This window comes from Ovis canadensis, chromosome 4 (assembly GCF_042477335.2).
Source record: "Ovis canadensis isolate MfBH-ARS-UI-01 breed Bighorn chromosome 4, ARS-UI_OviCan_v2, whole genome shotgun sequence".
Classification (NCBI taxonomy): Eukaryota; Metazoa; Chordata; class Mammalia; order Artiodactyla; family Bovidae; genus Ovis; species Ovis canadensis.
The window spans coordinates 97,638,694-97,666,383 of NC_091248.1; the positions used below are offsets into that span (position 1 = coordinate 97,638,694).

Here is a 27,690-nt window from a genome sequence, read left to right on the forward strand (position 1 = left end):
CCATTTCCTTCTCCAGTACATGCATAAATGTGATCCAAAACAGACTTTGCAAACTGATCTGACTGTGACAAACACCCAGGGCCACTGGATGGTGCACACAGTGCAGTGTGAATAATACTGCAAATCCTTCGAAAACTGCACTATCTGGACCTGCCCATCAAAGACAGGTAGGGATTTATATTCCATAACTGGATTATTTCCCAGCAAACAAAATATCAACATGTGTAGTATATAATCCAAAATTACTCAACTTATAGAAAGCCAGGAAAACCTCAGCATACTAATGTAGAAAAGTCAGTTAACAGATGTCAATCCTTAAATAGGGCTTCCCTGACAGCTCAGCTGGTAAAGAATCCACCTGCAACGCAGGAGACCCCAGTTCCTGAATAGAGTGACAAAGAACTTAAAATAGTTATGAAGACCGTGGGAGGAACTCGAAAGAGGGAGAGATAGAAAGTAAAATAGGTAAGAGATATAAACAGAGAAATAGAACAGGAAAGACGGGTCGTGGATGTAGGCAAGTAGAGAGATAGAGTCAGAAATAGAGATGAAGAAAGAAATATTAAAACAGAAAGAGAGATTAAAGAGAAAGAGAGAAGGGGAAGAAGTCAGATCTGAAAAGAAAGAGGGCGGGGGTGTAGCAATAGGAAACAGAGAAGATCTGTGAACATAGAGATGGGCAGACAGAGGGATGTAAAGAATGGTGCATTGGGGAGATAGAGAAACAGAATGGTGAGAGGAGAAAGTGGGTCAGTCAACAGACAGCTGTTAAGCAGTCAGGAGAGTCATCTAAACCCACCACATAATTAGGGGCCACATATGGTGATTTCATATATTCATATAACCACAGCTACTTTGCCTGTTCATCTGTTGATGGGCTCTTAGCTGTTATAAACAGTGAACGTAGGAGTGCAGCTATATTTTAGAGTTTTTGTTTTCTTTTGATAAACTCTCAGAAGTAGAATTGCTGGATCATGTGGTAGCTCCATTTTCAACTCTTTGAGGACATCCACATTGTTTTCAGTAGTGACTGAACCAATTTACATTCCACCAAATGTGTACTTAGATGGTAAAGAATCCCTGGAGGCTCAGATGATAAAGAATTTGCCTGCATTGCTGGAGACCTGGGTTTGATCCCTGGGTTGGGAAGATCCCCTGGAGGAAGGCATGGCAACCCACTCCAGTATTCTTGCCTGGAAAATCCCCATGGACAGAGGAGCCTGGTGGGTGACAGTCTATGGTGTCACACAGAATTGGACACAACTGAGCGACTAAGCACAGCGAAAGTGTACAAGGGTTCTCTTTACTCCATATCCTTACCAACATGTGTTGTTTGTGTTCTTGATAATAGCCATTCTGACAGATGTGAGATGATATCTCATTGTTGTTTCAATTTGCATTTCCCTGAATTTCAGATAAGTAATTTTTTTTTCATTTGTGGATGTTTCAAATATTGCAAAGTTCCTTGCATTTTTTCCCCCGCAAAATCTGGAAACCCTGTATAAGACAGCCTTTTACTTGAGGATGAACATAAATCCTCCATCAAACTGTTTTATGAGGCATGCACACACACAAACACACATCTGTTTACTTTAAAGGAGAGTCAGATGTAGACCCGTATAACTGATATTAATTTCTTTTAATAAGGCTCATTCAATTCTTATTGGATTTGCTGCTTGAAGTTGGCTTATGTAACTGGCTGATGTAAAAGGAAAGGTAGTTCAGGGAAACGATATAAAGATGTTTAATCACCAGATAAGACCATGGCATCAACATTAACACTGAAAGGCTGAACTGCAGGGAATTTAGCCCGATTCAGGTCTTCTCACTCCACCAGGCAACAGGCAAGTTTTGTCCATGTTTCTCCCCGCAGCCCCCAGTCTGACTGATCCCTCTGCTTGGAGTTCTGAGCTCTCTCAGTGGTCAGGCATCTCTTCTCCTGGGTGGGGGAGGTGCAGCCTGCCACAGGGGCGTCTTCAAGAAGAGGGTTGGTACAGAGAGGCGCAGCTCCACCCAGGCCTCTTCCGACACCACCCTCTCTGGGCTCAGCCTGGTGGTTTTAAAGAAAGATCCTCCTTGACTCCCCTGCCTGTCACATCTGCTGAGAACTCCAGTCTAGCTCACTGTCCCAGGCATGTTGTGGGCCCTAGTGCTGCCTTTGGTTTTCCTGGCTCTTGGTAAGTGTGTTGCCTGGATGCTCAGTGGATTTTTTCTGTATTTTGTGGCATTAGTCGGGGCAGGGAAGGGTCATACTAAGAAATGGGTGTTTCCTCTTCATCATTATTTTTTGTTGCTTTTCCCATTGCAGTCACTCAGGTATCTTCCAACGCAAAAGGGGCCCAGATGTCAGTCACTGCTAAGACTTGGGAGACTACTTCTTTCACTTGTGATTTTACACAAGATGTCAAATATATCCACCTGTACAAACAACAGGAGGGGATGGCTCCCCGACGTCTTTTCTACTACGATGTCTACTACTCCAAGATTGAGTTCGAATCAGGAATCGATAAAGCAAAATACAGTGTTTATAAAGGTGCAGCAGGAAGGAGCTACAGATTTGCAATCCTAAATCTGGAACACAGTGATTCTGGGACGTACTACTGTGCTGTCTGGGATAAGCACGTTGGTTCAGACTTCCTGTACACTGCACTGGAAATTTTGCTTGTGGCTGCCAAGTGCAGCTCTGGTAACAACCCCTGCCTCACTTCTTCCCCAGATTTTCTTTACTCTGGACAAAGAGAAACCCTGAGCTCAATGCCCATTTCCGAAGTTTTATATTCCATGGCCACCTCCTCCCTCTCCACAACAGCCATAGTTTTTCCTGAAAACAGACCTTCCTCCCCAGGCTGTAAGCAAGCAATCTAGCAGGCAGCATATCCTCACTCTCCTAGGAACTGATAGAGTTCATATAAGTTTTTCTTTAGGACAAACAGGGCATCTAGGATTGATCTCTTAGGAAAGACATTTAGAAGAGCAAAATGGAAAGGCTAGACAATATGGAATCATCAGTTCCATCATTATCCAGAGAAAATGGCTGGGAATGGAGCATCTTCATTATTCAGGAATATGAAAAATAAGAAATGATGGAATGAAAACTTGAGACTTCCTAAACCTCAAGCTGGTATCTGATCACTCTTTTGGACAAATAGATATTTTCCTTATATAACCAGCTAGGGCATGACTGACATAGTGAAAGTGTAGGAAAAAAGTGATTGTTTTAGGTAAGCCAACCATGATATTCTACTTACACCTTCTTTTGAAGTTCAGCCCACAGCCGAAACTGATCTGTCTGGTAACAGATAAAGTGGTATGTCTCCCTTTGAAATGGGCCAGGTCCCAGTCTGACACATTCTGGCAGAGTGCTTGTGAGCTTCCCCCCAACCAAGAAGCCCCTCCTCTCTTACTGCACCCCTGGACACTGCTGCTCTCCCAGGTCATCATATTTGTTCATGATAACCCCACAACCACAAGTCAAAGCTTCAGGTCCTTCTACTTCTGTGACTGCAGGGAAGATGGGATTGGCTAGTAAATGCACCAGCTTTAACTTGCTGTAGTGTTCAGCAAGCTCTGGGAGTTGGTGATGGACAGGGAAGCCTGGCGTGCTGCAGTCCATGGGGTTGCAAAGAGTTGGACATGACTGCGCAATTGAACTGAATTTGAACTGATCAGCAACCACATGGTTTAACTGTGTGCAGCTTTAGGACAGCCTGAAATGTTAAATATATTTTAAGTTAGATTTTTCCCGGGGTGGTAAGATTTTGTTCTGTACATTTGTTTCTTTGATCTGCTGTGATTTCAATTTCTGTGTATGAGGGTAAGGTAGCAATCTTAATATGGAGATCCATTTTCTTCCCCAGTTACTGACAAATACATCATTACACCACTGTTTTTCATCATCACTTAGTGATAACTATCTTTTTATATGCTCACATTTTCTCCCTCCTCTTCCACTTTCTACCCGCTTTACAGGCCAGTTTCTCCAAGGGCACAACTAGAGGTGGCAGTTACTATGTACACACAAGGAACACAATCACAATCATGTGTAGGATAAAAAATATGCTGTACACAACCTGTGTGTGACCAAAGAAATCAGAGAAAAGAAAAAATACTTGAAGACAATAAAAATGGAAGTGAGTGAAGCAAAAGTTGCTCAGCCACATTTAACTCTTTGCTACCCCATGGACTATGCAGTCCATGGAATTGTCCAGGCCAGAATAATGGAGTGGGTAGCCTTTCCCTTCTCCAGGGGATCTTTCCAACCCAGGGATCAAACACAGGTCTCCTATAGTGCAGGTGGATTCTTTACCAGCTGAGCCACAAGGGAAGCCCAAGAATACTGGAGTGGGTAGCCTATCCCTTCTCCAGTGGATCTTCCTGACTCAGGAGTTGAACTAGGGTCTCCTGCTTTGCAGACGGCTTCTTTTCCAACTGAGCTATCAGGGAAACCCCCAAATAGAAGAACACCATAAAAATCTGTGGCACACAGCAGAAGCAATTCTAAGAGTAAGGTATATAGTGATACAAGCCTACCTCAGGAGACAAGAACAGCCTGAATAAACAGCCTAAACTAACACCTAAAAGAAATAGAGAAAAGAAGAACAAACAAACCTAAAAGTAAGTAGAAGGAAAGAATAATAAAGATCAGAGCAGATGTAAATAAAATAGAGCCTAAAAGAACAATAGAAAATATCAGTGATATTAATAACTGGTTTTTTGGAAAGACAAATTGGAAAAACAAATTTATCAAGTAAAAAAGAGAAAAATCTCAAATATGAAAAATTAGACATGAGATAGAAGAAACTGCAATTGACACCATCAAAATACAAATGATAATAAGACATTACTGCAAATCATCATTTGCCATGCAAGAAAACAGACAACCTAGAGTAAATGGATAAATTCCTAGAAATGTAAAATCTCTCCACTTAACCAGGAAGAAACAGAAAATATAAATACACCATCAGAAATGAAACTACATCAGTAAACAAAAGCATTCCAAAAACAAAAGTCTAGGACAAGACAGCTTCTCAGATTAATTCAACCTAATATTTATAAAAGAACATCTGTCTCAAAATAATCCAAAAATATCAAAAAGGAAGGAACACTTCCCACCACATCATCAAACATTAAATATTAAGTAATGATGTCTCCTAATGTTTAGTCCTTAAGTCACATCCAACTCTTTTCAGCCCCATGGACTATAGCCTGACAGGTTCCTCTGTCCATGGGATTTCCCAGGCAAGAATACTGGAGTGGGTTGCCATTTCCTTCTCCAGGGGATCTTCCTAACCCAGGGATCAAACCCACATCAAACCCTTGCATTGGCAGGTAGATTCTTTGCCACTGAGTCATCTGGAAAGCCAAAGATGTCTCTTTCCATCTTCTCATTCCAAGTTTCTCTACCTGAAGATCCAATCACTCTCCTACTTGTTCCTTCTAACTCACATTTCTAGATGCTTTTTAATATAAAACCTAATACTTTCAGGTTTATAGGCTAGGTTTAGAAAAGGTAGAGGAACCAGAGATCAAGTTGCCAACATTCTTCGGATCATAGAGAAAGCAGGAGAATTCCAGAAAAACATCTACTTCTGCTTCATTGACTGTGCTAAAACCTTTGTGTGGATCACAACAAACTATGGAAAATTCTTGAAGAGATGGGAATACCAGACCTGTCTCCTGAGAAACCTGAATGCAGGTCAAGACGCAAGAGTTAGAACTGGACATGGAACAACTGACTGTTTCAAAATTAATAAGGGAGTATGACAAGGCTGTATATGGTTACCCTGCTTATTTAACTTATATGCAGAGTACATCCTGGGAAATGCCAAGCTGGATGAAGCACAAGCTGTAATCAAGACTGCTGGGAGAATTATTAACAACCTCAGGTATGCAGATGGTTCCACTCTAATGACAGAAAGTGAAGAGAATCTGAAGAGTCTCTTGATGAGGATGAAAGAGGAGAGTGAAAAAGCTGGCTTTTTCAACATTCACAAATGAAGATCATGGCATTTGGTCCCATTACTTCATGGCAAATAGAAGGAGAAAAATTGGAAGCAGTGACAGAATTTATTTTTTTTGGACTCCAAAATTACTGCAGACTGTCACTTTAGCCATGAAATTGAAAGACACTTGCTACTTGGAAAGAAAACTATGACCAACCCAGATAGTGCATTAAAAAGCAGAGACATCACTTTGCCAACAAAATCTGTATAGTCAAAAAAAGTACAATTTTTCTAGTAGTCATGTATGGATGTTACAGTTGGATCATAAATAAGGTTGAGTGCCCAAGAATTGATACTTTTGAACTGTGGTGCTGGAGAAGACACTTGAGAGTCACTTGGATAGCAAGGAGATCAAACCAGTCAATACTAAAGGAAATCAACCCTGAATCTTCATTGGAAGGGCTGATACTGAAGCTGAACCTCCAATACTTTGGCCACCTGATGCAAAGAGCTGACTCATCAGAAAAGAACTGGATGCTGGGAAAGACTGAAGACAAAAGGAGCAGGGGGCAGCAAAGGATGAGATGTTTAGATAGCAACAGTGACTCGATGTACATGAGTTTCAGCAAACTCTGGGAGACAGTGGAATTCAGAAGAGCCTAGTGTGCTGTAGTCCATGGGGTTGCAAAGAGTCAAACATGACTTAGCAACTGAACGACAGCAACACATTTATATGGTATTTGATAAAGAGCTATTTTTGTTCTCCCAACAAATGATCAGCAGCTCAAAGCCAGTTTTAAAACAATCTCTCATTTCCCTACAATTTAAAAATTCCTTATCATATTTTTACATTAATATATGCTTGGAGTGTTTTCTGTCGGACTTTTGTTTCATTTATGTTTCAAAATTCTTACAACATAATTGGCTCAACCCCAATCTTTACAACATACAACAACAACAAATAAAGTTTATCTTAACTCTGATTGGAATTAGAGTCAATTTATGTGATTTTAGGAAGGATTAGCATGTTTATGATACGTAGTTTTTCTTTCATGAATATGATATGTCCCTCTAAGTGTGCAGGTTTTTTTTTTTTCAACCCTTTAGTAAAATCCTGTACTGTTTTCTTCATATGGTCTTGTATTATTTTGTAAATATAATCAAAGATTTTGTAACTGTTTACCTATTCTTTTACGTTTTACTTCTTAAATACTTCATGGGTCTTGGAATACAGACAACTCCTAAAGCTTCTGAAAATTCTGCTCATGGTCTTAGAATAAGGAAAAACAGAAGACAAGATGTCAAAAAGGAGATGAGTAGGCATCACTCATGTCTATAATAGATGCAAAGAGTATATGTCAGCCCCAAGTACTAATAACTCAGAATTTTCAATTTAAAAAAGAGATGAGATGTGCTTAGTCGCTCAGTCATGTCCAACTCTACAACCCCATAGACTGTAGCCTGCCAGGCTCCTCTTTCCATGGGGATTCTCCAGGCAAGAATACTGGAGTGGGTTGCTGTTCTCTCCTCGAGATCTTCCCAACCCAGGGACCGAACCCAGGTCTCTTGCATTACAGGCAGATTCTTTACCATGTGATCCACTAGGGAAGCCCTTAAAAAAAGACTCCTTTCTATATATGATTTTGATCCAGGTCTCTCATCCTTTTCTATTGTGTTGGGTGGTGTGAATGGACAGCTGATCACCATGATCTCCTCCTACTTTCATCCTCAGGGCAAAGGCATTGTGTGCTCACGGGCCTCAGGACAGGACTGGGTGGATCTGCCATGGACATGGGAATCTCAGGGCCTGTCCTGTCTGGATTCTGGCAGATGGACAGTTCATCTGTGCTCAGAGAAGCACTCAGTTGCTTCTGGCTATTTCTTTCTCCTCCTGATCTAAGGTGAGTGGCTTGAGATTACAGAACAGCCTCTAAGAGTCTTCTTCCAACGTGTCAGAGAAATGGATATTGTTTTCAAGTTTTAGTTTAGTTAGGAATCTAATCTCAAAGCAAATAGAATTCTACAAATTTCTATCTTTATTCTAGGAAAAATAGTAAGTCATCATAGGACGTATTTTCTCATCTTGCATTGCCGTGGTAAAGAATTACATTAGTCAACAAATGGAGAACTTTGTTCACATTTCTCAAGTACACTTGTGTTGGCATATTTGCATTTTCAGTTACTGAAGAGTTTCTTCTTTTCAGAAATACATTCCTAAATTGCTAACGGAGCAGCCCTGGTGTTTGTGGTGTTTGTTTCTTTTGATGTAAACTCTGAGCTGTTTCAACAGAGCTGAACACCTGGAAAAAAAAAAGTCAATTCTTTGAATACTATTCCTGGAAATTTAGAAAGGCCAGTAGTTAACTGTTTGGTGCCAATGATGTGTTCCTTTCCTGCTTTTACACTTTTCATATATTATCAGTGTTTTCTATGATTTCTCCTCTGTGGAACGCAGATATTTGGGTCCATTTATCCGAGGAAAACTAATAAAACATCAAACACCACAAAACCTATGTTCAAGGACTTTCAAAAGAACCCAGAAAATCAAATTGCCAGTACAAAGTTTTTAACTGCTAGTCATGTCATGAAGGTAGGTGAAGGCTGAGATTATTGTAGGAGCTTCAACCAGGGTAATGGCTCAGAATGAAAGAAGATATTTGGAAAAGGACCTAAGCTCATAATAGCTCCCCATGGTAAGTAACTTTTTTCTGTTTTTTACCTTGGTCATGAAAGACTAACAGGTGCTTTTCATTTTATTTTATTTTGGGGGCTTGTGGGATCTTAGTTCCCTGATCAGAGATCGAACCCAAGACCATAGTAGTGAGGGTGCCAAATCCTAACCCCTGGATAGCCAAGAAATTTCTGACAGATGTTTTTTAGAGAAGAGCAATTTAGAATTCCTCCTTATCTGACTGCCACATTCTCAGTCTCAGAATACAAACAGCAATTTTTCAGCTACTGGTCATTGTATATGGAAACTAAACTACTTTGGAAATTGTTTATTTTCTCTGCTTGTAAGCAGCTGAAATTTTTCTTCTAGAAAACACACACACAGAATAGGATCAGGCTAGATTAAATATTCCGAGGACTCAGTTGTATTGTTTCATTTATATTTCAATATTCTTATACCATTATCATGTTCCTGGTTATGTTAGTGTAAGTTTTTGGTTCAGGTTCCTTTTCTTGATGATGGTCTATTAAGTGAGTTACTCTTCTCTTAATTAGCTATTCACTAGAGTTTGAGATAAAACTGCTCCATTCTCCTAATAACTTGCAAAACAAATATAGATTTTCACTTCATCCCTAATAGCAGTGCAAAAAGATTCTATAGTAAATGACTATAGAACTTTCATTAATCTCACTTCTTATTACTCTAGCTTCTTAGAGGTAGGCTGGTATTCTTTAAAACTTGAGCTATTGCATCTCTTTTTAAATTAATTAATTTTTTTAACTGAAAGACAATTGCTTTACAGAATTTTGTTGTTTTCTGTCAAACCTCAACATGAATCAGCCATAAATTTCCTGGATATGAACAAGTTTGTCAGCTCGAGTGATTTCAGCTCCAAAGTGTTTGAAAATGGTGTGCCTGGTTACATATCCTCATTTGCTCTTTCATTCTCTCAGCAAATATTTATTGAATTGTTTCTGTGCTGGAGGCTTGAGATAAAACTGTAAACATGGCAGATAGAACAAGGATAACACTCAAACAAACCATTTCTATTCTAGTGGAATAGTGCTTGAAATTCTGGTTTAATGGGGACCCATGTTCTATGATCTGTGGCTGCAGAGAGGCAGGACACCTTGATGAACTTGTTTCCCTTCTTAATTGATTAAATAGTTGTTGTTGTTGTTGAGTCATTAAATCATGTCTGGCTCCTTTATGACCCCATGAACTGTAGCCCACCAGACTCATCCATGAGATTTCCCAGGCAAGAATACTGGAATGGGTTGCCATTTCTTTCTCCATGGGATCTTCCTGATTCAGGGATTGAACTCATGTTGCCTACACTGGCAGGCAGACTCTTTAACACTCAACCACCAGGGAAATCCAATGTAATAGTTATTGTTTATAAAATCTACACCTTTTGTTTGATGGAAGACAGATGAAACGGCCTTGAAACCATCCCATTAAAGAGAATTTTAGTATTAGTCAATATTAGTTATATTTACTGAGGGCCAGGCACCATGATAAGTATTTCAATGCCTTATCTTTGCCTCAACAGGAATCCTTTCATTCTCATTTTATAGATAAAGAAACTGAGGTTTAGAGAAGTTCACTTAAATGCTGTAAGTCACATGACTAGTTACTGCTGGCAAAGTTTGGTATCCAATAGGAATTCCCTTGTGGCTCAGCTGGTAAAGAATCTGTTTGTAATGTGAGAGACCTGGGGTGAATCCCTGGGTTGGGAAGATCCCTGGAGAAGGGAAAGGCTACCCACTTGAGTATTCTTGCCTAGAGAATTCCATGGATTGCATACTCCATAGGGTCACAAAGAGTCGGACATGACTGAATGACTTTCACACTCACACAGAGACTTGTTTATTCTGAAGTAAGTGGACTGGGCCATTACATGATATTAGAAACATTAAGTCATGTTTTTATATCCTGAATATTTACTGTCTGTAGTCTGACCTGGATCCTTCAATTAACTACAGTATTGTCATAGTGCACACTTTGTATTACTACTCATATGTGAAAACAGTGCTTTTGCTTTTAACGATGGCACTGAAATGACCTCTCTTTATGCCCCAAAGATCATGTAAGTCATATTGAATATGCATTTATTAAATATTCAGAATATGTGTCAGTTCTCTCTCAATACAAAAGAAGCAAGTAAGGAAAAGAAATAAGAAAGCAGAAAAAATGTAGTGGAATACATTCTTATTGTTAACTGATAAACACACCAAATTTTCAAATATGATATGTTTTTCCCTCCACAAAATTAAAAAAGAACTTCAATGCAGGATTCTTTAGGAGGAAAGTGAAATAAAAAGTGGACATTGCAAAATAAATAAATAAAAAGGGGACATTGCCTTCTACATCCATTTTATAAAATGGAAGAAATGGTCTTTAAACAATTACATTTATACTCTCAGTACATCGATGCTATGTCCTCCAACGTTTAATGTCATCCACAGATGGTACCCTCAGCAGGAAGGCAGGCAACGTTTTAGTGATCCGGGGAGACAATAGGAGGATTTGAGGACTGGGCATCTTCATTTGGACCAGGCCATTTCTCTTAGTCATCCTCTCTTAAGGTTCAGTGCCCAGAGTTGCAAGTTGAACTTTGAGCATTAGTTAGGTAGAAGTCAGTTTGAGGCTGAAATTTCAGGTAAAAGCTTGGAATGCCAGTAGATGAGCTGTTAATGGGGGAAAAAACACCATTTATTTTGGACAATACCAGTGAAGAAGTTCCATGTACTGACTGCTTCAGCCAATGTTCTCTTTGGCTTTCTTAAATGTGGAAATACAGCAAATAAGGATAAACAAATGATTGCCTATTAATTGGGCATGTGAAAAGCTGTGATGATGGTTTTGAGAGCTCTAGACATATTACAGCATAGAGTAAAACAAACAAGTTATTAGTTGCTACAAATCTAATTGCAAACCCCAAACACTGAATTCCTATCAGGGTTTGCAAAATTTGGTCCCATGCTATTAAAATGTCATGTTGGACCACACAATTATCAGAAATAAAAATGCTAATAATAATGACAATATAGTAATTTTTATAGTATCTTATCTCCATATTATTTTTATTCAAATCACTCTTCAGTTCTTGTTTTGTTTTGATCTCACTGCAACAGTGATAAGCATGTTCAATTGACTTAACAGTAATAACATCTTTTACAAATAAATGAAGTATCTAAGGGTTTAGCTTATTTGACTTGCTCAACCCCAGAACTTGTTAGGAGCAAAATGAACTAGGACCAGAATCCTGGTGTCTTGAATTCCAGGCCATCATAATTCCACTAGAATTTGAAGGAATCAGTGGAGCTAAATTAGTCTAAAGTTTTTGATACAGGCTGAATCACTGTGTAATAGTTACATAAAAAACTTCAACGTTGGAACAAAACTTGTTGTCACAGGTAGGTATCAGAGAATGTAATTTTTTTCCCAAGGTAATAGAGGGAAAGTGAGGAACAATTAAATGAGAATGAAAGTCATAAAAAATGGGTATGTGGTTGGGGATTCGATTTAGGAGAGATTTTACAAGTCCATATAGTAAAGGAGCGTGTAGACAACACTGTGCAAATATTGTAATAGGAGTTGGCTTTGTATCCATGTGGACTTCAATAAAGGGCCCATGTGGCATTCTTGCCTGGAAAATCCCACGGACAGAGGAGCCTGGCAGGCTACTGTCCATGGAGTCGCAAGAGTCGGACATGACTTAGCAGCTAAACAATAATGTATTATATGTAATAGTCATGAAAGTGTTTGGCCCAAGGCTGAAGTTTGTCATTACAGCTAAGTTTTGTGAGTTGACAGGTTTCCTTTTCTGATGCTGAAGATGTATTTTCAAAAACATGGGCTTTCGAGTCAGGCTGACCTGGAGCTTCCGACCCACCACTAACTACTTATGTGAACATGGGGGTGATTCTCTGGCCTCAGTCTCCTAATCCTTAAGATAGGATAACAGTGTATATTCAGCAGGGGTAGTAGGAGAATTGAATGAGATAATGTGAATAAAGTACTTAGTACACTGGCTAACACCTCATAGGTGCTGGATAGGTGTTTATTCAAATGTGAAGTGAAAATGGTATCCAGGAGGGAGAGTTTTTTGCAAAACTGTTGACAGAACTGACATTCTTCAGAGAATGCAGCTGTACTTCTGACTCTTCAAATGAAAAGTTATCTTACTGTCCATTCATACATACACAAAATTGAATTGGGGGGGATTTGTCTCTCTTTAGCAGATTCTTGTCTACTTACCAAGAAAAATTAGATTAAAATATATTTTTTATATGTCTTGTTGTTCTATGTGGTTTAAATCTTAATCCTTTAGCTTAATTGGTATCATTTCTAACAACAATATTTATTGGCTCTAAAATATATAGTCAATAAGCTTGGGCTTCATGCTCATATTTATCAGAAAAAAAGTTTTAATTTATAAAGAAAGTGATCAAGAAGTGAAGTCAAACATAGAGGGAAATGTCATGAATTTGAAACTGCTATTTAAAAATGAAATAGTTCTAATTATCTAATTTATAAAGGAAAAGTGAGAAGAAAAAAAGAGAGAACACGTTAATATCAACATAGTATATGGTTGGAGAAATACATAGTGTCTTGCTATGATAATGAATAAAGTACTACTTGTTCTAAAAGGAAGATGTGTAACATTAAATAAACACATTAAGACCCAGGTATATTTAAAGCATGAGTTAAAAATCAACACCGTCTGTTTACTGATATAGTAGAAAAATCAGGAGCTCTGCTGCATAGGCCAAAATTCTGAATAATTCTTTTCTTCTCATGTGAGAAGTCCAATTTTTCTTTTCTTAAGATATTTCCCAGTGAGGGGCTTCCCTGGTGGTTCAGTGGTTAAGATTCCTCCTTCTAGTGCAGGGGGCACAGGTTCAATTCCTGGTTGGGATATACACTCTATTCAGTAGGTGGAAAAGAGCAAATAGTGGTGCTCCAAAGCACTTCAGCAGCCTTATAGGGTAGGTTCAAATGAGAGTCAAAATATTGTATATTATTACTGAATTTAGACAAAATTCCAAAATAAAATGTGCTTTTGGTGAACTTTCTGAATTGAGACAAAATTCTGATAAATGCATTACTTGATAAGTTTAGTGTAAAAGCATTTCTGAAAATAATTTGTGCTCAGTTGCTTCAATTATGTCTGACTCTTTGCGACCCATGAACTGTAGTCCACCAGGCTCCTCTATCCATGAGATGCTCCAGGCAATAATACTAGAGTGGGTTGCCACTTCCTCCTCCAGGGGATCTTCCCAACCCAGGAATCGCACCTATTTTTCCTGCATCTGCTGCATTGCAGATGAATTCTTTACTGCTGAGCCACTGCGGAAGCTCTTCTGAAAATAATACTTTTTTAAAAAAATGGAAGTATAGTTGATTTACAACATTGTGTGAGTTTAGGGTGTACAGCAAAGTGATTCATTTATACATGTGTGTGTGTGTGTATCTGTGTGTGTATAGTCTTTTTCAGGTTCTTTCCCATTATTACAAGGTTATTACAAGATATTGGATATAGTTCCCTGTGCTATATAGTAGGTCCTTATTGGTTTATCTATTTTATATATAGTATTGTGCTATCTGTTAATCCCAAATTAGGAGTTTGGGATTAATTATACATTTTAAATAGACATTTTTGAAATATAGCTATCTTGCTTCCACATTCAAGGCACTGTAAATAATGTACTGCTCTACTAAAAAATATGGAGTGGTTCAGATGTAAAATTGAGAGGTTATATAGAATTAAAAATAAAGAGAATTCCACTACTTCAGAATTGGGCTTGGGACCCACATTTGGAGAGAAAAGTAAACTTCATACATTGTCACATACCCGTGGACACTGACTCCATTTTAAAAAGCAACTGCATATCACTTTTTAAAATGATAAACTTCTCTGAGTGTTTATTTTTGTGGGAAATAAAATAAATATGGTGCATCTCAGAATCAGTTAAATGAAGAATGAGTTTCCACAGAGTTTCCGAACATGAGAATGTGTCATTTGGTGAAAGAGAGCATAAGTTAAAATACAAGATAAGATGGGAAAAGGAAGTAGTTTAGAAGGCATTAAAGATTCTCACAGATAGAGAAACCATCAGAGTTACCTGGTCTCCTCCTCCATCCCCATTCCCACAACCCACCCATCTACTCCAAAAGAGGCTCCACTATGATACAGCAAAAGAGATATTTTTTAAAAAATCAGGAACCAGGATACGGCATGCTGCATAGTATGGTAAAAAAAAAAACAACAAAACACACACACACACAAAAACAAACAGAAAAAATAAGCTGACAAAACAATAAATGTATTCATGAATTTTGGAAGCCTTGATATGGAGTATTTACATGGCGTATTTAAAAGTCATACGCCATCTTTAGAAATGGAGAAAAATGAAGGTCAAGGTATAATCTAGCTTTACTACTTAACAGCTGTGACTTTGGGCAAGTTACATGAAGTCTTGAACTTTCCATCAAAGATAAGAACAATAATCAACATCTGACAATCTATTATAGATGAAAGGCCACGGTGAGCACTGGTTCAATGATGCCTTTCTTTTACCACTCACTGTGCTGTCCTCATTCACTCGTGTCCGACTCTTTGCTACCCCGTGGACTGTAGCCTGCCAGGCTCCTCTGCCCATGGAATTTTCCAGGCAAGAGTACTGGAGTAGGTTGCCATTTCCTTCTCCAGGGGACCTTTCCAACCCGGGAACTGAATCTGCATCTCTTGTGTCTCCTGCATTTTCTATTGGGCTACATGGGAAGCCTTATTACTTGCTGCTGCTGCTGCTGCTAAGTCGCTTCAGTTGTGTTCGACTCTGAGTGACCCCATGGACTGCAGCCTACCAGGCTCTTCCATCCATGGGATTTTCCAGGCAAGAGTACTGGAGTGGGGTGCCATTGTCTTCTCCGTTATTACTTGCTAGGTTTTTCCAAATCTCAAAATGTTGCTGTTGCTCTAATGATTCTTTTAAATTATATTTTATTTTCCCCCACAGATAGAAACCTTGCTACAGACCTTTCACCCAAGCCCATTATTTTTCTTCCTTCAATTGCTGAAATCAACCACAGTAAAACTGGAACATACCTTTGTCTTCTGGAGAAATTTTTCCCTGATATTATTAAGGTTTATTGGAAAGAAAAGGATGGCAACAGAGCTCTGCCATCCCAGCAGGGAAATACCATGAACACCACTGACACATACATGAAGCTCAGCTGGCTGACCGTGACTGAAAACTCCATGGATAAAGAACATATCTGTGTCATCCAACATGAGAGAAATATAAGAGGAATTAATCAAGAGATTCTTTTTCCTTCAATAAATGAAGGTATGTGAATAAACATAAATATAACCTCCCAGAACACTGCTTTTCAAATAAAATACACCACTTTTTCTGTTAAGCATTAATGAAAAACAAACAAATGTCTTTATAAAATGATGTTTTATTTAATGGTAGCATAAATGTTCTGCTATCTCCCCCATAGAATTAAGTCTGATAGGCTTTGATACATAAATATGAAAAAAACTTTACTTAACCTTTTAAGATTTGATTTCATCTTCCAAAATATTAAGATCATAGTGATGTTTCTTAAAGTTGTTGTATGGATTTAAGGAAACAACATCTGTGAAAATATCTATCAATTTAGCACATAACAAATCTCCACTGTGGATGACCTTGGCTGATAAGGAAATGAGAACATGTATGCATCTTTCGGGAATGTTCTACCCAGCAAATAAAGTCAGTGTTACTTTAATCCTGCTTTATGCAAGGTACAGTTCCAAAACAATGAGTTATTAAATGATAAAACGGTGTTTGTATGATGGAGGCAGATTGCAGTTCAACAAAAAGTAGAATAATTAGACTCCTGGGGTTTTATTATGTTTTTAGCTTTTTGAAATTTGTATTTTACATGCCACCATAAGATAAGCTAAAATTTTGTAATTAGAGATGGGGGTGAGGCTAAAGTATACAGACTTACTCTCATTCTACATAAAGATTGCATTTCTTGCCATTGGAAAATGCTTCTCACAAACTCTCATTGCAGCCCTAGCACGTGCCAGGCCTAAAAGGGGTGTGGATGAACACACTCAGGTGAATTACTCTCCCAGAAGGATGCACTATAGTCAAGAGAATATACTTGTTTCTTAATCACTCAGGGTTACTCGTGATTTGGGCAAGGTGTCCCAAAGGAGACCCTGTGATGCAGATGTTGGGCAGAGGGCTGGAAGTGCGTCGGCCCTGGCAGTGGTCCTGTAACTCACAGGACTCTGGACTGAAAGTCCTCAGTACTCACGTAGCACACCAAACGCCCTGGAGTGTCCCTAATTAGGAATCATTTCTGTGCCTTTCCCTGTGGTTTAGCTCAGTCGTGTCCGACTCTTTGCAACCCCATGAATGGCAGCACGCCAGGCCTCCCTGTCCATCACCAACTCCTGGAGTTCACTCAAACTCACGTCCATCGAGTCGGTGATGCCATCCAGCCATCTCATCCTCAGTCATTCTCTTCTCCTCCTGCCTCCAATCCCTCCCAGAACCAGAGTCTTTTCCAATGAGTCAGCTCTTCTCATGAGGTGGCCAAAGTACTGGAGTTTTAGCTTTAGCATCATTCCTTCCAAAGGGAACCCAGGGCTGATCTCCTTTAGAATGGACTGGTTGGATCTCCTTGCAGTCCTAGGGACTCTCAAGAGTCTTCTCCAACACCACAGTTCAAAAGCATCAATTCTTCGGCGCTCAGCTTTCTTCACAGTCCAACTCTCAGATCCATACATGATAGGAAGCCCTTTTTAAGCAATGGGAACCACGTGCTTAATCAAATGTACATAGACTTTTACTGGGCACCAGTCCGAATTTCTGAAGCAAGCCTATCTCTTCCCTGATCCTCAGTTTGTCCAATGATCAAATTCGGTTTGAACACTTGCCTTGGCTTTGTCCTGGGACTGTGATGAAGAGCAAATAGAATAGCACCAGAGAAAACGTTCCAAAGCATGACATAGATGTATTTATTCTCATATTCATCAGATCTATTTGTATCCTTTCCTAAAACTAATTAAAAGTAAGAATACAAAAACAGCCCTAAATTGTTATTTCTACTCTTATAAATAGAGAGGAAGCAAAGTTGCTCAGTGCACTCTGATGTAACCACAGCTCTGATTGTCCTACTAGGTTTTAATTTTTCTTGTAATCAGGAAAAAATGAGTCACGGTGACAATTACCATATTAGAGAGAAGCTCCAGTTCATGATGTGTTTTACCTGACACAATTTCTGAAACAAATGCTTTGTAAGGGGTTCTAATGACAGTGAAACCAATGAGGGCACTTCTGCTAATGTCGTTCTACCGCAGATTTCTGATGTTGTTTCTTAGAGGCTTTTTGTTTTTGATAAAAGCTAAGAATATAACATGGAAGTAAAGACTGATGAAATGATTTTGAAGAAAAATAAAATTAATCTGGTCCTAGATTTCAACCAGCCTTTATTGAGAAATTGAATTTATCATAAGCACATGAAGTTTATTACAAAAATTTGTTTCTTTATTGTTTCTACCTCAGTCAATGCATGGTAATAAGAAATTTGTTTATCTTTGAATAATTTTTAGAATTTATTTATTTATGTTTTGCTGCGCTGGGTCTTCACTGCTGCACGGGGTTTTCTCTAGTTGCCGTGTGAGGGCTTCTCACTGCAGTGGTTTCTCGTGTTGCAGAGCATGGGCTCTGGGGCTCATGGGCTTCAGCAGTTGTGGCACATGGGCTCAGCAGTTGCAGCTCCCAGGCTCTCGAGTGCAGGCTCAATAATTGTGGCCATGGGCTTAGTTGCTGTATGGTATGTGGGATCCTCTCAGATCAGGGATCAAACCCATGCTTCTTGCACTGGCAGGCAGATTCTTTACCACTGAGCACCACGGAAGCCCCTATTTACCTTTTAATGAATAAAGTCATTATAAGGGAAGAAAGGGACTTATTAAAGTAAGTTCTTGCGGATAGTTTAACATCAAAACATGACTCTATTTGTGTTTTCATTCTTGAGATTTACTCCAAAGCATTCATACCTCAAATCCACATTTTAGATTATAGGGAAAAAAAGATCTCATTAAGGACATAAAAGGCATACCAGACTGTATCCATGTGGACATGAACCCATCCAGGAGAAAAGCGATAAACCAAACAACTTCTGTGACTGATTTCTTCCATCCAACAGTCCATGATCTTTTAAAGAAATTTTGTACTAATAAGGTTGTATTTTTGTTCGACATTACTCATGAATAAAATTCTTACTTCCAAGTTTTATCAAGTCAGATAACTAAAAATGCGATTTAATCTTTTTTTTTTTTAACCCCTGGAAAGAAATGCTGAGCTCCTGTAACAAAAAGGTCATTGTTAAGAATGATTAAGATCTGTAGAAGAGAAGATGATTTTAATGGCCACAATGGTGGAATTCTGTTGTCTCTGCGTAGGTTAATTTCTCTTTCTAAGGCTTATTTTTAGAGTACTCTCCACTTGTTCTGTCTCATTTAATCCCCAACAACCATCCTTTGAATGCTGTCTCTGCCACCACTGTTATCACTGATACGACTCTCTGCCAGTTACCCTCTAATTCTTATTTCCTCCTTTGTGACATGGAATCCTCCAAAACACAAATCACTCCAGTGTCACTGGGGGATTAAAGAAGATAATGCATGTGAAGAGTTAAGCAAATGCTTGGCCCAGTTACAGTCACTCAGCTATTAACCTTATTAATATTGCTTTGGTTATGCCCGTAAGCCCCACAACTGCAGAAAAATCATGTCCATGAGCCAAGGATACTGAGGATGTGTGTGCTTTGGAAAACTTCAGCTGCTTTCTTTTGCTTGATGGAAAATATAACTTGGCCTAACTCCTTCAAACGTGGGATTCCCTTGAGGACTCTAGCTTTGAATGACTTTGATTTGGTAGCAATTCTTCATCTCGGCAGTAGGTGCTGAATTTACGGAGCAGCCACTTTTCCTGATTACTTGTCTTTGCAACAAGTATTTCTCCAACAACCTACTTTGTGGTAAGCACAGTGCTAGGAGCTATGAATACAGAGGAAAATAGGATGCCATTGGGTATTACCCTCCAGTTATGGTAAAATGTAGCCCTCATGAACTTCAACATTTCCATGTGTAGAAAACCATATGCAAATGAAATCTATGAATTACCTGGAATCAGACCAACTAGTTTTGGAATTATAGGGCTCATACTTTTAATAACTGTCTCTCTCAGCAGATTATCTATATATATACAGATATATGTATATATTACAATAACACATGTATAAGCACACGCAGTGTCAAATAATGGGCACAAATAATTGACTAATGCTTTTTTTCATTTCTTGTAGTTGTCAGCTCAATTGTCCCTACCACTGAGTCTCCCAGTGACTGTTTAAACCAGGAAAGCAGTAAGTTTTTGTAGATGATTGCCTTTATGTCATGCTTTAGTCTTTTATTTCCTTTCTAATCTATTTATCTTTTGAACTTCTCTGGCTAAAAGTACAAAAGACCAATTATCTAGAATTGTGGGGCTCATTGTCATAGTTTTAATGACTCTCTCTACTGTCTCACTGTCAGCAGATTATATACATATATATATTTATATATACACAGATACACACATTTTACATACATATGTACACATTGTAAAATAATGGGCAAGGACAACCGATTAATACTTGCTTCCATTGTTTTTAGAAGTTACCGGCACTGGTTCTAAAAAAGCTTGTCTGAAAGATGAAAGCGGTAAGTTTTTGCCTTTGTTTGCCTTTATGAAATCCTACAGCAATTTTTCCCTCCTGATCAAATTACCTCTTGAATGTCCCTGCTTAATGGTAGGAAAAAGCAATTATTCCTGGAATTGTGGAGTTGATACATTTAACCAGAGTATCTCTATTTATGCTAGTAAATTTTACCTTATATATACATATATATTAACACACATATACTTAATCACATATGTGTCACTATCTAGTAATAGATATGAACAACTTGGAATATAATTGATTAATACTTGCTCTCCTTTCTTCTAGAAGTCACTGCTGATAATAATTCTACAAAAGTGTGTCTGGAAGATGAAAGCAGTAAGTTTTGCCTTTGTGTCATGTTACAGCACTTTTCCCCTCTAAATAAACTTAACTTTTGAACTTTGGTTTAAGATCGAAAGCCAGAAAGTCTGGATATTGCAGAATGGATGGCATCATATTTTAAGTAAATCCATCATTCCCTAAGAGTCATCTTAGCACAGTAAATGTTGGTTTTGGAGTTTTGAGGATGTAGTGATAGGTTCTGAATTACTTCAACAGTGACCTTCACTCAGTTGTGTAGCTTTTGTTTGCAGTGACTAGAGAAATGTGATGTCAAGTTGCTTCTAGACATTTGAAATTTAGCCCTTGTTTGCATCTAATATGTGAACTAACACTGAGAAATTGATGTACACAGTGTATTGCTATGTCTTTCACATATACTCTGTTTGCTCCTCATAACCACTCCTATGAGGTGGTACAATATTTTTCCAACATTTTGCTATCAGGGCAATGTGCCAAAATTAGTTCAGTCCTTTGTACAAAGTCACACAGCTAGATCTGGGGATTCAACTTAGTCCATCTGAATCAATGATTCACACAACTTGCTTTGTTCTCTATTCTCCCTCTAAGAGGTAGGTATAGAGCAAGACTCCCAAAGCCAAGGTCCTGAGACAGGATGAACCCATGGGCAGGGGTGTTGAGTGCATGGGCTTCCGAATATCATAGTCCCTGGTTATTTTGTTGTTAGCTTCATGAAAAATGGGTAAATTAGTTACATTTCTGAGCAATATTGCCCTCATATGCCAGTTGGAAACAATAATAGATTGAACTCAGCTATTGGAGATATAAGATCACGTATGTGGAGTGTCTCCAATAGGGTATTCATTTAGCTGGCACAGAGTCAGTACTAGTTGGTGGCCTCTTCTCCCTTCATGAAGGTTCCAAGTGCATTTAGGATCTCTGGCTCTAGTCCTGCTGATCCCTCCTCCATTCCAAGTCTCAGGGGGCCCAGAATTTAGCTAATACCTGACCTGACTGAGGGGAGTTAGTTATGAACAGGTCACTCCCTAAGATCCTTTCCATACCAAATGCTAGTGATTCTGGAGTTCTGACTCTGAAGATGAAGTGTGGGAAGGAGAAATTTCCAAAGGAAGAAACTCAGTCTTGAGATTAATTGAGTAGCCAAGTCAGGCCCATCATTAGTGCTGTTAATTGTTTTTTTGACAGCATATATTTCTTGCAAAACTTCAAAGACACATAAGTGCAATTATCCTATAACATCACAGCCATGATGTTAGACATTCAAGACAGACAGGTGAGTGAGGCATGAGCTCCTGACGTTTCAGGAATTTTGGACTAAAGACCTTCCATTTGATAGGATATCCTCTTTACCAAAACCTTCTGCCCACTACACTGTATCACAACCAGATTTCTATGACTTGTGTCCTTCTTAGGAACCTCATTTATACACAACACATAATGACTCAGATCCTCCCAAATCAGCAATTCAACTTGATATTTATGCTTAACTTTGACGTCTGGTGTGTCAATCATGCAGAGTTGCAGGATTACAGAGCAGCTAAGAATGTGTTCTTCAAAGTCATGTTGCTGGGATTGAAATGTGGTTTCTGGTACTTTCTAAATGTGTGACCTCAGGCAAGTTAGTTTTCTCTGTGCTCAGTTTACTTGTAAAATGTGATTGAAACTAATAATCTCATGCTCTGCTGTGCTTAATCACTCAGTCATGTTTCAACTCTGTGACCCAGTGGACGGTAGTCCACCAGGTTCCTCTCTCCATTGGGTTTCTTCAGGCAAGAATACTGGAGTGGGTTGCCATGCCCTCCTCCAGGGCATCTTCCCAGCCCAGGGATTGAACCCAGGTTTCCTGCATTGTGGGTGGATTCTTTACCATCTGAGCCACTAGGGAAGCACAATAATTTTCATAGGTTACCTTAAAGCTTAAATAAGAGTAGCACTTTACATGCAAAGCTCTCAAAATAAGTGTTTGATATTTGATTAGTCATTAATGAATATAACATATAATTATTACTCAGAGATGTGGGAAGGGGGCAAAAAATGCTATACGCTATTTATCACAAATATTTTTCCTTTTGGACTCATTCTTTTTTTTTTTTTAATTTGCCAATTCCCATCCATTTTATTTTATTTTATTTTATTTTTAAATTTTAATATCTTTAATTCTTACATGTGTTCCCAAACATGAACCCCCCTCCCACCTCCCTCCCCATAACATCTCTCTGGGTCATCCCCATGCACCAGCCCCAAGCATGCTGCATCCTGCGTCAGACATAGACTGGCGATTCAATTCTTACATGATAGTATACATGTTAGAATGTCATTCTCCCAAATCATCCCACCCTCTCCCTCTCCCTCTGAGTCCAAAAGTCCATTATACACATCTGTGTCTCTTTCCCTGTCTTGCATACAGGGTCGTCATTGCCATCTTCCTAAATTCCATATATATGTGTTAGTATACTGTATTGGTGTTTTTCTTTCTGGCTTACTTCACTCTGTATAATCGGCTCCAGTTTCATCCATCTCATCAGAACTGATTCAAATGAATTCTTTTTAACGGCTGAGTAATACTCCATTGTGTATATGTACCACAGCTTTCTTATCCATTCATCTGCTGATGGACATCTAGGTTGTTTCCATGTCCTGGCTATTATAAACAGTGCTGCGATGAACATTGGGGTACATGTGTCTCTTTCAATTCTGGTTTCCTTGGTGTGTATGCCCAGAAGTGGGGTTGCTGGGTCATAAGGTAGTTCTATTTGCAATTTTTTAAGGAATCTCCACACTGTTCTCCATAGTGGCTGTACTAGTTTGCATTCCCACCAACAGTGTAGGAGGGTTCCCTTTTCTCCACACCCTCTCCAGCATTTATTGCTTGCAGATTTTTGGATCGCAGCCATTCTGACTGGTGTGAAGTGGTACCTCATTGTGGTTTTGATTTGCATTTCTCTAATAATGAGTGATGTTGAGCATCTTTTCATGTGTTTGTTAGCCATCCGTATGTCTTCTTTGGAGAAATGTCTATTTAGTTCTTTGGCCCATTTTTTGATTGGGTCGTTTATTTTTCTGGAATTGAGCTGCAGAAGTTGCTTGTATATTTTTGAGATTAGTTGTTTGTCAGTTGCTTCATTTGCTATTATTTTCTCCCATTCCGAAGGCTGTCTTTTCACCTTGCTTGTATTTTCCTTTGTTGTGCAGAAGCTTTTAATTTTAATTAGATCCCATTTGTTTATTTCTGCTTTTATTTCCAGAATTCTGGGAGGTGGATCATAGAGGATCCTGCTGTGATTTATGTCTGAGAGTGTTTTGCCTATGTTCTCCTCTAGGAGTTTTATAGTTTCTGATCTTACATTTAGATATTTAATCCATTTTGAGTTTATTTTTGTGTGTGGTGTTAGAAAGTGATCTAGTTTCATTCTTTTACAAGTGGTTGACCAGTTTTCCCAGCACCACTTGTTAAAGAGATTGTCTTTACTCCATTGTATATTCTTGCCTCCTTTGTTAAAGATAAGGTGTCCATATGTGTGTGGATTTATCTCTGGGCTTTCTATTTTGTTCCATTGATCTATATGTCTGTCTTTGTGCCAGTACCATACTGTCTTGATGACTGTGGCTTTGTAGTAGAGCCTGAAGTCAGGCAAGTTGATTCCTCCAGTTCCATTCTTCTTTCTCAAGATTGCTTTGGCTATTCGAGGTTTTTTGTATTTCCATACAAATCTTGAAATTATTTGTTCTAGTTCTGTGAAAAATGTGGCTGGTAGCTTGATAGGAATTGCATTGAATTTGTAAATTGCTTTGGGTAGTATACTCATTTTCACTATATTGATTCTTCCGGTCCATGAACATGGTATATTTCTCCATCTATTAGTGTCCTCTTTGATTTCTTTCATCAGTGTTTTATAGTTTTCTATATATAGGTCTTTAGTTTCTTTAGGTAGATATATTCCTAAGTATTTTATTCTTTTCATTGCAATGATGAATGGAATTGTTTCCTTAATTTCTTTTTCTACTTTCTCATTATTCGTGTATAGGAATGCAAGGGATTTCTGTTTGTTGATTTTATATCCTGCAGCTTTACTGTATTCATTGATTAGCTCTAGTAATTTTCTGGTGGAGTCTTTAGGGTTTTCCATGTAGAGGATCATGTCATCTGCAAACAGTGAGAGTTTCACTTCTTCTTTTCCAATTTGGATTCCTTTTATTTCTTTTTCTACTCTGATTGCTGTGGCCAAAACTTCCAGAACTATGTTGAATAGTAGCGGTGAAAGTGGACACCCTTGTCTTGTTCCTGACTTTAGGGGAAATGCTTTCAATTTTTCACCATTGAGGATAATGTTTGCTGTGGGTTTGTCATAGATAGCTTTTATTATGTTGAGGTATGTTCCTTCTATTCCTGCTTTCTGGAGAGTTTTTCTCATAAATGGATGTTGAATTTTGTCAAAGGCCTTCTCTGCATCTATTGAGATAATCATATGGTTTTTATTTTTCAATTTGTTAATGTGGTGAATTACATTGATTGATTTGCGGATATTGAAGAATCCTTGCATCCCTGGGTGGACTCATTCTTTAAAAACACTTAAAAAAATATTTTGGAGGATTCTAGTGAATTTAGCTGAGGTTGTGGATTGACTTGAATTGCCAACTGGATTCTGAATTGTCCTGGAAGTGGTGGTGCTCATGGTGCTTGAACTTGTTTTCTTTGGGGTTTGGTGGTGCAGGGGTAACACTTCACAGTAGGTCATCAGAAATAATTATGACCTCCTCCCATTACTGTGTACTGACCTTTCAAAAGAACAGGCAACTAATCAAATAATTTCTCCTAGATACCCTGCAGCTGCAGCTCATGAACACCTCTGCCTATTACACATACCTCCTCCTCCTCCTCAAGAGTGTGGTCTACTTTATCATCATCACCTCCTGTGTGTTTCGGAGAACAGGCATGTGCTGTGATGGGAAGAACTTGTGACAGAGGGCCCCTGAAAGAGTCAGCTTTCCTTAATCATCTGTCATTACTGAAATTCTCTGCTTGGTTTTTGGATTTGGGTTATCTCAGTGCATATGTGATTTTTCCCCTTTTATGTCATTATTGTGTAACAATTTTTCAAACACTGGGCAAACAGACAGTTCTACCCTGTAACAAGGAATTCTGTTATTACTCAGGGAACAAGGCCCAGGGAAGGTCCAGGGGAGCCTCTCCCACCACTGTCCCCAACCACATCAGCTCCTTCCACCCCAAGTCCTCGCGCCTCCAGGACGCACAAAGCGGGCAGCTCCCCATCTCCTCCCTCAGCATCTTCCCCAAGACCACAGTCCTGACCCTCCCTGTTACACATCCTGGGGAGGCCAGCTTTGCTACTTGAACTCTGTACTTTCTTTTTCATAATAGGCACAATAAGTAAAAAAAATAAATCAAAAGTGCATGCATTTGTCTGTGTGTACTTTAATCTCATGAAATCTGACCAAGGTAAGAAACATCATGACAACTGAGATATCAAATTCTGCATGGTTGCAATAATGGTCAATACCACATTTCTAAGTCTTTCCCTGCAATGGTGGCTATGGTGCTTTCTTTGGAGCACTGGTTCCAAGAGGAGCCACTGCTAAATGAAGGTGCCCAGGGTCCTTCTCTTTCAAAGCCACCAGATTCAGACTCTTTGGTTTGGGACGTTCTGATGGTGACAGTGTGACGCCCATCATGCCTTGCACCATGCGTGCTCAGATTGTACCAGTGTCTCACAAGCACTGCCTCCTGATCCTCACATTAGCCCCGGGAGAACTGCTCCAGCACCAGAGGGGCATTCGGTGGAGGGTGAAGCACACAGACCATGACTCCCAAGGGTCTGGGATTGAACCCTGGATCTGTGTTAGCATCCGTGTGACCTCAGGCAGTGATCTGAACTCTCTGTGCCATCATTTCCTCATCTGTATAATGAAGTCACAGTGCCCTGTGCTCCATTTACCTGTAAAGTGGGATTGAAACTAGTGATCTCATGCTGTGCTATGCTTAGTCACTCAGTTATGTCCAACTCTTTGTGACCCCCAAAGGGTAAATGAATAAACGAGTTAACGATGCTTAATCCATGCAAGTTCTCAATAACATTAGCATCTGCTGGTGGTAGCTCTACTGCAGAAATCATAGATTTCACACATACACAAATGCACTGATATTCATTTCAAAACTTGCTTCCCCACAAAGAGATTAGATGCAGATGGAATAGGGACTCAGTTTCTACTGTTCGTCAGGAATCCTGTTAATCATCTAAGAATGCTTGGAGGAAGGAACAGTTAGAGTCCACAGTTTATAGGTTGGAGAGGTTAATTTGTCTGTTCATGGTCGTTATTTTGTAGGTAAGAGTCATTCAGGTTTTTCTGAACTCGGAGCCCATATTTTGTTACCTAGTATCATGTGGCTTTCCATTGACTCACTTTCTATTGGGGGAAAAAACCAAACGAACACAACAAAACAGAAAACACACTGCTTCCTTACTAAAGGCTTCCTCCAGGGATTCATTGAGGATTTTCTTAAGGACATGTGGGTGCATCTGTCTTCTCCTCATGTATACACTCTGGTATCACCATAGCTGCCCTCTTGATTGTCAATCAGAATGGTGGAAATCCTGCCTTATTCTGTGTGTGTAGATTTACAACTTCTTTTAAGGTGAAATATTTGTTCATGTCTTTCAACCATTTTTTGCTATTGAGTAATAATACTAACAAACAGAACACTCCTTATATGTATTTCTGTGTATTTCTATAAACAGAGACATAAAACAAGAAGTTCAATTCATGGTAAAAGGGAGAAAAAATAAGTGAGTGTATATTTTCTATTTTCTCTAATGAATCCTTTTAAAAGAAAAATTTTAATGTATTAGAATAAAACTCTGTCTCATTTAAAACCAAGGAGGCTTTTCGTTTGTTTATAATCAGCTTCAGTGTGTGTGAAACAAGTTCTTAGAACACTAAACGGAAGTTCCCCATTTG

At 38.9% G+C, this 27,690-nt stretch overlaps 1 gene segment (V, D, J or C); it reads left to right on the top strand.

The window, feature by feature from the left end:
* Nucleotides 1–1,993: 1,993 nt before the first annotated feature.
* Nucleotides 1,994–26,133, top strand: LOC138439452 (T cell receptor gamma constant 1-like). The segment is given in 8 exon segments: nt 1,994–2,177; nt 2,309–2,618; nt 11,989–12,032; nt 15,639–15,968; nt 19,996–20,055; nt 20,345–20,392; nt 20,680–20,730; nt 25,533–26,133. Coding segments are annotated over 8 exon segments (1,029 nt in total).
* The last annotated feature ends 1,557 nt before the right edge of the window (nt 26,134–27,690 follow it).